Below are 15,401 nucleotides of genomic sequence, written 5' to 3'. Positions count from 1 at the left end.
TTTTAAAGACCAGATCTGGAAGTGAGTCATGGAGAGGGTTGCGCAATCTTGGACAGACTGATACAAGGAATTTACCCTGAGCTCATGAGTGGATTGGTGACATCAAGAAGATGTGCGTGACTTATCAGTGCCCTCTCACAGGAGTGAATTTATCACATTATAGAAAAAACAACAAATAGCTTTAGATGTTGATGGAAAAATATGGTAGATCAGTGAAAGTTGGGATTGCATCTCAACTGTAGAGTGTCAGTCAGAGACAATGAATGTTTAGGCTTATGCTTCTTTTTTTTCTTTCTTTTTTTTTCAGGTTTTTGCTTATGAATGTGTGTTACATATAGAGCAATCTTGGGCCAGTTTCACAAACCAGTGTCAACCTTGAACCCCACAACCACCCCTCATTAACCCCTTGTAGCTTGGCAACAAAGACAACTAAATATTTGATACTTCTGACTTCCTCTTAAACATTACAGTGAAAAATGCTTTGAAGTCTTGAGGTGTGAGAGTATTGATCCTTATATCTATATGTGTTACCACTGATGTGAGTAAGCTGCACGGCTACATTGCTCATAGATAGGATTTGCAAAAAGAAGAAGGAATTCAAGAAGAATTCAGTTGAAATCACATTATCAAATTACTCAACACTTTGCCATGTTCATGTGGAAAACTTCTGGACAGCTGTAGGAAATGCATTGTGCAACACAGGAAATTAGAGTTCAGAGGAAATATCACATTTGTGACAGATTGCCTAAAACAATTACCTCATTGGTGATTCAGTTTGCTACAGATTTTCACCATTGCAGTTTTTATGCTATTTGACTCCATATCATAGTCATGAGCGTGAGAGGAATCTGTCTAGATGCAATGATGAGTTACTGTACAAGAAGCAACAGTTCAGGTCAATACGGCAAACACCAACATTATGTTTTTCAAGTGCTTTTCACCACATAGACCATTCAAGATGAATTAATTGGTACACATACTGTACGCATGCCCAACACTTTAAATCACTACACAATCTTTTTGTGTGTGTGTGTGTGTATGTGTGTGTGTGTGTGTGGCTGGTTCTGGACTACCTGTGTGATAGTCTCTACATCCTGGACATGGTGGTCAGACTGAGGACAGGACAGACGTCCTACGCTCAGTCATACAGTCGGTTGCAATCTGGATAACTACTCCTTTCTAGAACCTAAACCATTGTTAATCCTAATCTCGCCTAGGGTACCAAAATGACTAAGGCCTTGCCTTGCTGACGTGCCTGAACTGCATGTAGTGCTTGATGGCGTCGATGTGGCTCTGAAACTCCGCCCGCGTGGTGTTCATGTTCAATATCATGGCGCCAATGTTGCTAACAATTGAGGCGAAGGTCAGAACGCCAACCAGGAAGTCACACAAAAAGGAACTCCTCGTCTCTCGGAAAGCTGGGAGAGAAGAAATACCCGCGGTCACAGCGTGGTCAGGTAACGGTAGGATTATGGTCAGAACAACTTGACGATACATGGTCAGAGAACGGTCAGTTAATGGTAGGGTTATGGTGAGACTACATTACATATGGTCAGAGCACGGTTAGTTAGAGGTAGGGTTACAGTCAGATTAGGTGTGACTGAGCGTAGGACATCTGACCTGTGCTCGGTCTGACCACCATGTCCAGGAGGTAGAGACTATTACACAGGTAGTCCAGAACCAGCCACACCATGGAACCTCTGGTCTGTAACTCATCAAATCAGGCACTGTAGCACACAGACACACACACACACACACACACAGACACACACACACACACACACAAAGGGGTTCCCAGACTAGCAAGTGGAGAAGCATGAGTTTGTATGGGTCAATTTAGGTTACCATGGATTATAGTTACTGCTGTTTATCATGGGTTTTGGATAATGGATGTCCAGGATGTAGAGACTATCACACAGGTAGTCCAGAACCAGCCACACCATGGAACCTCTGGTCTGTAACTCATCAAATCAGGCCCTGTAGCACACAGACACACACGCACACACGCACGCACACACGCACACACACACACACACACACACACACACACACACACACACACACACACACACACACACAAAGGGGTTCCCAGACTAGCAAGTGGAGCAGCATGAGTTTGTATGGGTCAATTTAGGTTACCATGGATTATAGTTACTGCTGTTTATCATGGGTTTTGGGTAATGAAGGTATTTCGTCCAAAAGACATGGCATTTAAGGGTTCCTGAGGACACTACATGGTTTTCTCTTGTTCAGAAGGCACATGTCATTAATGGAGATAAACCATGTCAGTCACTGGTTGGGGGGGATGCAGAGAGGCGTGATACCATAGCTGACCACCAGGAGGCACCAGTTGTGCAGCACGGCCGTGGCGATGATCATCAGCCAGTGGTGGTACAGGTTATCAGCAGGAGCCAGGACCTTGATATCTGTCTTCTTCCTGTTAATGTAGAAAACACACACACACATGCGGTGTCTTGGACAGGATCCACCTCCTGGGGAACACATGCAAAGTAGCCATAACCTCAGTACTAACCTCAGACCAACTGGTGCATCCTAACGATGTATCTGTCTTAGTAAATCAAACTTCATACATCACATAAACAGTGGAGGCTGGTGGAGGCTAGAGGTGGAAATTGGAGGACGGGCTCATTGTAATCATTCCATTCCATGCCAACATGTGTCTTTCATACCATTCCTCATTTTACCCGTGAACGTCTGAAGAACCAGATTGATGGCACACAGAGAAGGTGGTGGGGTTTAGCCCGAAGGCGTATTTAATTATAACGGGAATAGGGGTAGGAGAGAGAAAGATAATCCAATAGAGAGTAGTCCAGGGTCGGTCCAGGGTTCGGCAGGCAGGCGGGTAGTCAGACGAGCAGGGGTCGGGCAGTCAGGCGGGTAGTCAGACAGGCAGGGGTCAGGTAGGCAGGCGGGTAGTCAACACAGGAATGGTAGTCGAGTAGTCCAGGGTCAGTCCAGGGTTCAGCAGGCAGGGGGGTAGTCAGACGAGCAGGGGTTCGGCAGGATGGGGGGTAGTCAGACGAGCAGGAGTCGGGCAGGCAGGCGGGTAGTCAGACAGGCAGGGGTCAGGTAGGCAGGCAGGTAGTCAACACAGAAATGGTAGTCGAGTAGTCCAGGGTCGGTCCAGGGTTCGGCAGGCAGGCGGGTAGTCAGACGAGCAGGGGTTCGGCAGGCAGGGGGGTAGTCAGACGAGCAGGGGTCGGGCAGACAGGTTGGTAGTCAGACAGGCAGGGGTCAGATAGGCAGGCGGGTAGTCAACACAGGAATGGACTAGGTCCGTGGAAGGTAGACGAGGGGGAATCCAAGGAAGACGAGGGTCAGAACAACAATATTTTTTCATGGTGAAGTAGATTTCAAAGTCCGGATCTCCTTTTTATGTGTTAGCCGCTTGGAAATCAAGCTGGGATGTGGCCAGATTTCTGTGCTGCCTCCTCAGCCCAGTGGGCCTTCAGCACAGAAACCGCTTCATCCACCTTGGAGCGCAGGGACTCTGGAGACTCCAGCATGTGGAGCAGATCAGAGTTGTCCATCTCCAGCAGCATGCCGGTGACCTTGGGAGCGATGCTGGGGTGCATGTTGTGGATAGATGGGAAGAGACGCTCACCTGGAGGGAGGGAGAATTAATATCTGTAACAGTAACAGTAACAGCTAATGGGGATCCATAAAAACAAACAAATAGACTCACCTATCATCTGTTTCTGGTCCTCATGGGGAATGGCAGCCAGTATGGAGGCAGTCAGAGGCTCCTGGTCCTGGACATGGACAGCAGGCTGCTGCATGGGGACCTGTGGCAGGGGAGCCATGTGCTGCTGGGGGTAGTGTACACCAGCTGTGTACTTGTTCTGGGGCATGGTGCGCATCCGTGCTGTAGCTGCATCTGCACTGGCAGGGCGCTGTCTCAAGGCCTGGGTAGCTGAGAGGAAAGATCATCATAATCAAAGGGATATTTATGGTAAATGTTTGGCGAGTGGTGTTGTCAGACCACTATGAGCAGCGTTGCTTCAGAAAATATACTGACCTATGCGCTGAAAGGTCATCATATGGGGCAACTGGGAGGGTGTGGTCTTCATAGCATTGAAGGTCTGAGGCCTGGTAGCGGATGGACACATGGTGTTGGGCATGTTCTGGAAGTGCAGAGGTTTCATACTCTGGGTAGCCAAGTGAGGAGTGGGTCTCAGCTGAGCCAGCTGATTGGTGAAGTATGGGGCAGCACAGTTCTGGGCCTGTGGAATGACTGCCATGAAGAATCCAGGTGGGGGAGCAACCTGGTAGAGGTTGATGCCTGGGTTGGGAACGGCACGAACGACACTGGCCATCCTCTGCATGCGCTGTTTGGTTCTGTGAGCCTGGCGCACCTCCTTGCGCTGGGCCAGGGCCACATACAGGGGCTTGGTGGCCACAATGCGGCCGTTCATCTCAGTCACAGCCTTGGTGGCCGCCTCAGGGGAGGAGAAGCACACAAAGCCAAATCCCTTGCTGTGTCCACCCTCCATCATCACCTTTGCACTGGTGATTGTTCCAAAGTGGGAGAACTCTTTGTGCAGCTGCTCATCATCCAATCGATCGTGCAAGTTCTTCACATACAGATTGACACCCTGGTAGAGAGAAACCCTGTTTAGTGAGATGTTTTTCATGCCTCAAATATATCAACAATGTTTACCAAGACTATCAACTTATTTTTCTTTTTCTTTAGTATATCTTTTTTTGACATACACACACCTGGTATCTGGTCCTGCGGCCCTGCTTCATCTGCTCAAACTGGCGCTTCAGCACAGTCTGGCGCTCTCCTCTCTTCTGGGCGCGGCCCACATAGACCCGCCTCCCATTTATCACCCGGCCATTCATCTCATCAATGGCCCTCTTGGCATCCTCATGCCTTTGGAAATTGACAAATCCAAAACCCATGGACTTACCAGTGTCATCAGTCATGACACGGATGCTCAGGGCTGGTCCAAATCTTTCAAACCTCTCCTTAAGGCGTTGGTCATCCATATCCTCTCCAAAGTTTTTGATGTACACGTTAGTGAACTCTCGGGCCCTGGATCCAAGTTCAGCCTCTCGTTCTTTGCGAGATTTGAAGTGTCCAACAAACACTTTTCTGTCATTCAATAACGTGCCATTGAGTCTCTTAATAGCTCTCTCAGCACACTCCTGGGTATTATACTGCACAAAGCCATAGCCTTTAGAGCCATTCTCATCAGATACTACCTTGCAGGAAAGGATGTCCCCAAACTCAGAGAACCTGTCGTAGAGGTCCTTGCTGTCAAAGGTCTCCACTAAATTCTTAATGAAGATGTTGCCTACCCCACTATTCCTCAGAGAAGGGTCACGCTGAGACCACATGATGCGCATAGGTCTTCCATTGACATCATCAAAGTTCATGGTGTCCAGGGCACGCTCTGCGTCAGCTTGCTGTTGAAAGTTGACATAGGCATACACAAGAGATCGGCGTGTTATCATGTCCCTGCACACTCTTATAGAGATGATTGGACCACAAGGGCTGAATTTCTCATGCAGCATTCCCTCAGTGGTGTCCCTGTGGAGATCTCCTACATACAAGGAGGCCATCGATTGAATAGGCGCATTAGGATTCATGTCTAATGGCCCTTTCAGACAACAAGAGGTGAAAAAAAACAGTGAAAAGAACAAATAACATCTATCTATCAAGCTCTTCACAGAGGAATTGCAGGTAAATGAATGGCATGTGTACTGTAGCTGGATTCTAGAACCCCAGCTGCATGTTCTACATTGTTATGTCATCACATTATCAATTGTGACATCCTTAATGACTGGATGTGATGTGTGTAATATGTTAGTAGAATTCTAACTTCAGTCATTGTTACCTCACAGACCATAGCCAGGGTCCATTTTGTACTAAGGTCAGCAAACCCCATGTAGGGGTTCATGAGGAATCCTTCCCCAGCAGATGTATTTCACATGAATAAGGATATTTTAACTGAATATGCCCGGGTGTTTTAGTGGCCCTTAAGCATCTCTATCCCAGAGGGGGGGGGGGGGGGGGGGGTTGACCACACTCATCACAAATCATTTTACTGCAAATCATTTTACTGGCTCAAAACAACCAAGGTCATGTCCTCTGTGTGTCTTCAATGGGAGCCACGGTCCTCGGTCCAACAATGGTGGCAGGGCCTTCTTTGAAACAATCATTTCATAGAAAGCTTTGAAAGAAGTTAAAACATTTAAAACAATGTAACTACTTATTGAACTAATGGACATATGTTTGTTCATTCGTTAAATAACTGTTGAACATAGAACAATTCAGCACATTGTCAAATGTTTGAATCACTTGTTCCTACACTTTGCACATAACCGTGTTTAGACATAGAGCTTCAGATGTAGGATTGACAGACATTTGGATATTGTTTCTAGGTGTTTCCCTTTTTCTTTTCAGTAAAACTCTTTTATGGTTCATGGATACCCAAGTATATCGAAGTTAGCATTTTGGTGGCAAAAATACCCAAACTGTCCCATCTCAATGGTTTGTAATACTGATATAACAACAGTAAACAGATGCTTGGTAAAGAAGTCTGTGTCAGCGCTGCTCCACAATTGATGAGTTGTATCGTCTCCATGATGTAGGCTGAAGGTTTCCATTGTGACAAAGGCTGTTAGTCTCCATCAGGGGTCTCAAACTCGCGGCCCGCGGGACGATATTTTGTGGCCCCCTACTTGACATCAAAGTTTAGTGTTAGTGCGGCCCGCGCATTTTTCTCACACGCACGTTTTTGCCGAGTCGTTGCCCTGGGCGTTTTATATTTTTTTTTATCACTTATGGGCTACCATAGCTCAGGTTCGTGACAGCTTCCGGTGGTGTTTGTTGACAAGTTAGCCAACGCGAATTAGCAACGTTAGTCACTTGGTTGAAACGTGATTCCGGAGTGACACCAAGTGGAAGGAAAATATATCCTGTCACCCAGTGCAAGGTACAGAGGATTTAGGAAGTGGGCGGACTCAACAAGAGTAATCAGTGACCTAATAAAGGCAGCAGAGTGTTGCAATAGGAAAGGGAAAAGAATTACATGGATAGCAAATAGCATGAGATGGGCGGCATGAACAAAAGCTAAATGGTGGTTAGAACCTGAATATTATAAAGAAGAAGTTATAGATTATTATTACAAGAGAAATAAAGAAAAGGAAAAAGGACAGATGTGTGCAATCGCAAAAGAAAACTAATTTACCAAGAACAATTTAATCAAAAAGAGCAAGAAATTAAAAGACATAAAACATGAGACAATGCACTTGATGTTAAGAATTAAGACAGGTGGAGTAACATCGACATCAGAGTTAGCTCAATGGTATCCAGAGAGATTTGGTAGAGCAGAAGGATGTGTAGGATGTAAACAAAAAGAAGAAAATCTAGATCACTTTATTTATGAATATGAAAGGTATAAACACCTCAGAGAGAACACAATTGATAGATTTAATAATGATAAGAAAAACGACGTGCTCAAAAAAGCTATGAACAATGATAAAGTTTTCAAATCCCTCTCAGAATGTATAGAAAGAGTATACTAAATAAGATCCCAAATACTCAGGTATTGGGATAAAAACATGTAAATATATCACAATGGAAAGCCCGCCTTAAGGGTGCCCAAAGAGCTGCAAAAGTGTATGGTAGGCAGAAGCCAAAGCATTGATAGTAGTTTTTTTTATTAACTTGATGCGGCCCAGCCTCACCCAGACTCTACCTCCAGCGGCCCCCAGGTAAGTTGAGTTTGAGACCCCTGATCTAGGCCTTTATCTCTCTCTCCTCCTCAACTACACCTCATCTGCATCAGCTGCTAAAGCCTTATACTACCATTCCAAAATTCAATCCTCTGTCTCTGACCCAAAGAAACTGTTCTCCACATTTTTCTCACTCCTCAACCCTCCTCCTCCCCCTCCTCCCTCCTCTCTGTCTGCCGATGACTGTCACCTATTTTGAAAAGAAGGTCGATGACATTAGCATTCCCTCTACCTCTCACCAACAATGCAACATCTCCTCCCGAACCCACTGTGCAAAACCCAGTTTCTGGTTTATCAGATTTCTCCCCCCTCTCCCCTGAGGATGTTCTAAAGCTGGACACATCCAAGCGGGCAACCACCTGCCCCCTCGATCTTATCCCCTCCCCCTTTCTCCAATCCATCTCCAAAAACCTCCTTCCATTCCTTAACACTTTAATCAATTCCTCTCTATCCACAGGATCTGTCCCAGCTGCCTTCAAGACAGCCAGAGTCAAGCCTCTTCTCAAGAAACCAACTCTTGACCCATCTGCTGTCCATAACTACAGACCGGTATCTCTTCTCTCCTTCTCGCTGTCCTCTCCACGATCCCTCACCACTCGTGTCCCCCAGGGCTCTGTCCTTGGGGCTTTACTGTTCTCTCTCTATACCAAATCTCCCGGCTCGGTAATTTCTTCACATGGTTTCTCCTACCACACCTATGCAGATGACACTCAACTTTTTGTTTTTCCCCCCTCACAGGTGGCAACACGTGTCTCGGCATGTCTTGCAGACATTTCTGCTTGGATGTCAGCCCACCACCTAAAGCTCAACCTTGACAAGACTGAGCTGCTCTTCCTCCCAGGGAAAGCCTGCCCTCTCCAAGACTTCAACATCGCAGTAGAAAACTCTACTGTGACCTCCTCCCATATAGCCAAGAACCTTGGGGTGATCCTTGACAACCACTTATCCTGTGTGGCGAACATCACAGCGACAACCTGCTCCTGTAGATTCTTCCTCTACAACATCAGAAGTATACGTCCATTCCTCACCAGAGAAGCAGCACAACTTTTGGTCCAAACACTTGTCATCTCTTGCCTTGACTACTGCAATGCACTCTTGGCCGGACTCCCCGCCTCCTCGATCAGGCCTCTGCAGCTCATCCAGAACGCTACCGCTCATCTGGTGTTCAATCTCCCCAAATTCTCCCATGTCACGCCCCTCCTCCACACCCTCCACTGGCTCCCGGTAGCAGCTCAGATCAAATTCAAGACCCTGGTGCTTGCCTACCGGGCGGCAAAGGGAACAGCCCCTCCCTACTTGCAAGCGATGGTTAGCCCCCAAACCCCTGCAAGATCACTCCGCTCGTCCACCTCGGCTGCCCGCCTGGCACCGCCGCCTCTACGTGGATGCAGTGCCCGTGCTACTCGGTCATGGCTTTTCACTGTCCTGGCGCCCCGCTGGTGGAATGAGCTTCCCACTACTGTCAGGACTGCAGAGTCACTTCCGATCTTCCGCCGTAGATTGAAAACCCATCTCTTCAAGCTACATCTTAACAGTCCCTCCTAAAGACCACATCACCCTCACTACCCCCCCCCCCCCCCCCCCCCCCCCTATACTAACCCTAACCCCGAGACCTCTTCAACCCTGCTACCCCCCTGTACAAGTTCTCTCCTGCTAATAAAATATATTTCAAAAATAAAAATAAAAATAAATAGCCTAGTGGCATTACGACTGCCAATGGCCCCTGGTGTGAGCATTGATTACTTTGTCTTATGATGACTGTTGGATAGATGATTCACTTACTTAAACAAATGTATTTTTGTAAGTCGCTTTGGATAAAGGCGTCTGCTAAATTCCATGAATTTAAAAATGTAAAGGTAAGACAGTTACAGTACTGTAGCCTACTGTATGTCAATAGGAGGTGAGACAGGTATAGTACTGTAGCCTACTGTATGTCAATAGGAGGTGAGACAGGTAGCCTGCTGTATATCAATAGGAGGTTGGGTTATTTGCAGCCCATACAGGTGGCATAGGGGCTAAATCTCTACAAAGGGAAAAACTATGGGTCTAAACCAGCTCAGTGTCTGCATTAGTCATTCAGTGAATTGTATTTTTAGAAAAAGAAAGAAAGAAAAAAGATGTCATGTTGGGGGCTGTGTTGAACTTATGTCACAAGTCAGGGAAACATATGTAAATAAATGCATCCAGTTGTCACATGTCAGAGGGAGCCGAAATTCTGAAGTGATACCGTATATAATAACATCCACATAATTTGATGAATAGGAACATTTCAGGGTTGAAAGACAGGTCAGCATTCTGTCCAGTGACCAGTGAACGCCCCTGGTGAAGAATCAGGATCAATCATCTCTAACCAGAAGCCTCCAGGAAGAGAACTCTGATGACCCTATAAACACCTTCACCTGGGGTGTACTCAGGTTCATCAGTCACAATGTTGCATATAGAAAAACAAAGAATAGAGCAGACACAATTAAATACCACTGATCGCATCAGATCTATACATTACATTTCCATCTTAACCTCTGATAGCAAGGCACCATCCTGAGCTAGCCGCTGGTAATACAGGATGCAGCATCCAAAGCTCAGGGTCAGTTCAGGAATAACAAAGGTTTGTCAGAGTCTTTCTGATTATTTACTTCATTCAAGCGATAGTTCATTGTTTTAGAGAGAAAGAGAGACCGAGGGGAGGGCAGTAGTAGTCATACATCATACATACGTGGATTTTCCTGTGATTCAACAAAATTATTGATTTTCAAATTGTAGGATACAAATTATGTATAACCAATATATAGTATATGGTTATGAACGTTGGCTGTGTTTACTGGTCACACTGTCATTGGTACCGATTAAAACTGGTCACATCCTGAATGTACTGCCCAGCGAGAAAAAGGGAAAGTGTGTATACTTTCTTGTTTATATCGTAATGATATTTATTTCAAAAGAACGGGCTCACTATAAATGTTGCATTGCGTGGACTATGACCATGAACAGTGAAAGTTTTATCTTTTGATTATTGGTCTAATTAATGATCAACCTTTTTGTGAATTCACTGTTGATCTCTGTGGGTGTGACTCGCTACCACTAAAATGAGTCTCTCTAAAATTACTCTCCCTCAAACACTGCCAAACAATTACTCTCCCAGCTTTAAGAGGTGAGAGATGAATATAAACTCTTAAAGATTAAAGATGCAAGAGACAAAAATGTACATCTGAAAAGCTACCAATACCTTTTACTCTTCAGTTAATGGAATAATGTCTCTCTATGTTTTGTTCAGTGTCCAGATGAAATGGACAGAATCACCTACACCCAGCTTGCTGTCAATGAAGAGTGACAACTCAATGCTCCACCCTCTTCATTTCAGCCAGGACCCCCTGAGAGATGATACAAGGTATGATAGGGACATGCTGTAGAGAAAGTGATGTAGTGAGCTACATTCGTCTTCTAAAGGACTAGGTAGATGAAATCAATCAAAATATGGATCATAAACAAAACTGAGTGGTCTTTGTCAAAGCTTTGACAGAGACAACCCATTCAGAACATACCACCATATTTCTAAACTAAGTTTTGTAATCAACTTTGTTTATCATGTAGAAGAGACATGAAGCTTACCCAACACTTCCTATAGGGTAACCCTAAACTCTTCTTTTGTGTTCCAACATTGTTCAATGTTAAAGCCATTGCTGCAGTATTGTCAAAACAATCTCCAGAGAGTGGATGTAACTGCACCATCAGGGGTGTATTTCAAAGATTTTCTTTCATTGCACGGTTACTTGTTAGAATACTGATAATGATTTGGGCTTTATTATGTTAATTTTGAGGACCCAGAATTGAACATTGACAGATATACAGTGGACTAAATGGATTCGCTTACTAGAGGGTGGTCACAATGACAGTAAGAAAAACGTCTCTTAATATCATGATACTAATGAGAATGGAATTTATTTATACATTTATATATATCCTCTCCTCTCTTTAGTGAACTAACAGGGGATCTGGCACAGTGTGAACTGTGTAAAGAGTTGAGGGACCCAGTCTCCATCCCCTGCGGACACAGTTACTGCAGGCAGTGCATCAGCAGCTTGCTCTCACCTGAACCTCTGCAACAGCCTTTAGGATCCACTCACTGCTACACTGTATCTGGAGATGTGGCCTGTGATCTCTGTTCTGAGAAAAAGCTCAAAGCTGTGAAGCTCTTTCTGACCTGTACTGCCTCCCACTGTGAGACCCATGTTACGCAGCACTACCCAGTAGCAGCACTGCAGAGACTTACACTGGTGGAAGTGACAGGAGACCTGGAGGAGAAACTCTGTCAGCAGCACCACAGAGCTCTGGAGATGTTCTGTAAAACAGACCAGACTCTCATCTGTAAGGTGTGTGATGTGGAGGACCACAGAGGCCATGGCAAAACCTACACAGAGGTGAGAAAAATATTTTTCATGTCACAAAAGCCAACCTTTGAAATCTTCTAGAATAGGTGAGAATGTTTCTCTGTATTTATGTTGTTTATTCTTTAAAGGTCCAGTTTGTAACATTCAAGCTTTTTAACATCTTCCTTTGCCTGGATCCTAAACACCATTGCCTAGAATTGTATCCGGCCTCCTGAGTATGTCATTACAATTATGAAGACCATCCAGAGAGATTTTACTGTTATTACCAAGTTCTCTGCAGAGAAGTCTTATCTGGGTCTCGTTATTACTGGGAGGTTGAGAGACATGGTGTGTCTACCATTGGTGTAGTGTACAAAGGAATGAGTAGGAAGGGAATAAACAGCTGGATTGGAGGAAACAAGCCGTGGAGTTTGCTCTGTTCCGGTAGTAATTACTGGTATATTCACAATGAAGGCTTGCCTCGCCATGGCTCATTCATGGCCATGTTTCCCAAAGAGTTGGTGTGTTTCTGGACTGGCCAGCTGGCATCTTGTCCTTCTACAGAGTCTCCTCTGGTACACTGACGCACCTTCACACAGCACACTGCACATTCACTGAGCCTGTCTATCCTGGGTTCAGGATTGACCCACGATCTTCTCTGTCACTTGTTCCTCTGTAACAGACCATGACCAAGAGACATCTCTCCAGGTAAGAGACTGTATGTTCTCATGTACAGAACAAACTCTTCTATGACATAAATAATAATAAATAATACATTATTTATTGTTCAATTTCCATTTACACATTTTTGCCATTTTCATATCAAGATTTGGTTAATACTAGTTGGTTAAAGCAGTGCCAACTGACATGATGTGGGCCATTCTCATGAGGTTCAGATGTTCTCATGTTCTATTGTAAATACTTTGTTTTTGTATGTTTCGTTGCTGTCATAACCAAGGGTGCATATTCACTATATAGATTTATCTTATTCCCCCAAATTATTCTCCCATGACATCCTCCTATGATATACATTCACAGCTCCATGTATATTACCTTCTCAACACAAGAAGCACAACCAGTTTGTTAAAGCTTACACTCCTAACTGATATCATGTGGGAGACTCACATAGAATGTTTCTTTTTATCAGTGTATTCAACTAAGCCATAGATTAATTAATTTAAGAAAGGAAACAGATACATGTGAAGATTCATGGCTGTCATTACAGAGTGGATACATGTGGGTGTCTGTAAACACCTGTAGTGTGGATGTAAAGCTCACTGTTTCTAATACAATATGTGATGTGTAATATGATTGCCTTGTGTCACTTTTGAGGTAAAGCAAGGCTAGCTATCACAATAAAGTGGACGATAAAGTTGTATTAAACTGTATTCTATTGTATTATTCTGTTCTGTGGTTGCCTTGTGTCAAGGTGTATCCCCAAGAGTGAATTATTGTGCTACCATAGCCTAACTAACCTGAGGTGAAATCAGACAGTTAACATGGTCTATGACCATGTAGGGCCCCCACACTGAACAACATACAGTGTGTCATGAACTGAAGTGGATTCTAAGGATTGTTTCACTATAGAAATGATATGTGAGCTCTTTGTGTGACAAACTCCGAATCTTGCATCATAAAGAGCTGAAATCTATGCTGTCATGATTCCATAGCATCATTCCTGAGAGCCATTATCCAAAGGCTCATCTGATTCCTATTCCATAGCAATAGAATGTAAACATTTTAACAGTGCATCACAGCAGCATACAGTTTATACAGTTATACAGTGTAATGTTGTCATAATGGAGTCAAATATACAGTAGGACCTCAGGGATACAACAATTGGGAATGGAGGTCGTTCAGAGCACTGATATTTTCTTAACTTGTAAAATGTACTTACACACCCACACACAGTCACTCACAGTCCCTCATCAGTCAGTCCACACACACACACACACACACACACACACACACACACACACACACACACACACACACACACACGCACACACAAAATGGTGATGCATCTTCATAGTAATGCATGCATAAAACTAATAATGCAGTAGGTTTCTGGCGGTGGGATGGGGCACAGGGGTGTCTTTGTCAGAGTTGGTTTAGGAGGGATAATACTGGCATCTAGAAGTGGGGGCCACGCGTTCCCAGGCCACACAATAACCTCACACAGCAGGGAGCTTGGGAGGGGGAAGGGGGGGGGGAGAGCGGCCCATGGCTGCCTCGTCGTCCCTCTGTCTGACCCCCCCTAACGCACACACACACACACACACACACACACACACACACACACACACACACACACACACTGAGAGATGTGTCACACACAGATCCCCAAGCTGGCCTGACTGATTCATGAAAGTTCAGTGAGTAGGGGTCACTGCCACTGTCACCGCTCAGTCTCCTCAGAGTGGGGGTTACTATGACGACTCATTGTAGATGGACTGGGGGCATTTCCTTTTCACTATACTCACTTACGTTCACTTAGTCACGTACAAACCTATTTACTGACAGAGATAAAGAAATGTAGAGATCCACACTGATTTGCTACTTTTACACAATTTACCAACACGTACATATTGCTACTTTACTCACCCACTAACCCACTAACCCTAACCCTAACTCACTAACCCTAACCCACTAACCCTAACCCTAACCCTAACCCACTAACCCTAACTCACAGACAAACGTATTCACTTTTTTCTGCTATACTTACTGTAATTCCAGACTGATTTAATGGCTAGCACACATACTGACTGTAACTGACTCTATACTTGTCATTCTTTTTACACACTTTTACCACACCTTGTTTGTTATTGTTAGATCGTTTTTAACATTCCTATTTGTTTGTTTCATTCAGCTGATGGCAAGTTGCTTTTTTTCTTGCTCTGGTCTCTTTTAACACTGTTAGGTGTTTGCTTGTTGGAGAGTTTAGCACTAAATTGTGATGCCACCCCCACCAGAGCTGACTCTGACACACCCGTGGTAAAGGCATCTTTACACAGCCTGTCATTCTAATGACATTCTTCAGTGAAGTGTTGAAGCTACCTTCCCACCCTTGCAGTAGATACAGTTTGCATACATTCTCATTGCATGCACAAGCATGAACTCAAGTGCATTATCGAAGATAATACTTCTAAAGCAGACATGTCATTATAACATGAGTTATGTTTCACAGAGCAGCAACCAAAGTTACAGCTTGCACTCAGCCAGTGAGCTGTAACACGTTGATGCGTCCTTTCTGTCTAAAATAAAGCCTTT

At 44.6% G+C, this 15,401-nt stretch overlaps 1 protein-coding gene across 1 annotated transcript; it reads right to left on the bottom strand.

Moving 5' to 3' along the window:
* Positions 1-3,416: 3,416 nt before the first annotated feature.
* Positions 3,417-5,616, bottom strand: LOC310811331 (polyadenylate-binding protein 1A-like; the record flags this gene model as incomplete). Its single annotated transcript, XM_083679452.1, has 4 exons — positions 3,417-3,625; positions 3,707-3,934; positions 4,040-4,616; positions 4,741-5,616. The coding sequence occupies 4 exons, from the start codon at positions 5,614-5,616 to the stop codon at positions 3,417-3,419; spliced, it is 1,890 nt and encodes a 629-aa protein (XP_083535578.1).
* Between the last annotated feature and the right edge of the window lie 9,785 nt (positions 5,617-15,401).

Source organism: Argentina silus (assembly GCF_951799395.1).
Source record: "Argentina silus genome assembly, chromosome: 10".
NCBI classification, from domain to species: Eukaryota; Metazoa; Chordata; class Actinopteri; order Argentiniformes; family Argentinidae; genus Argentina; species Argentina silus.
Note: the sequence above shows the minus strand (reverse complement) of the source record. Positions and strands in the feature narration are given on the sequence as shown.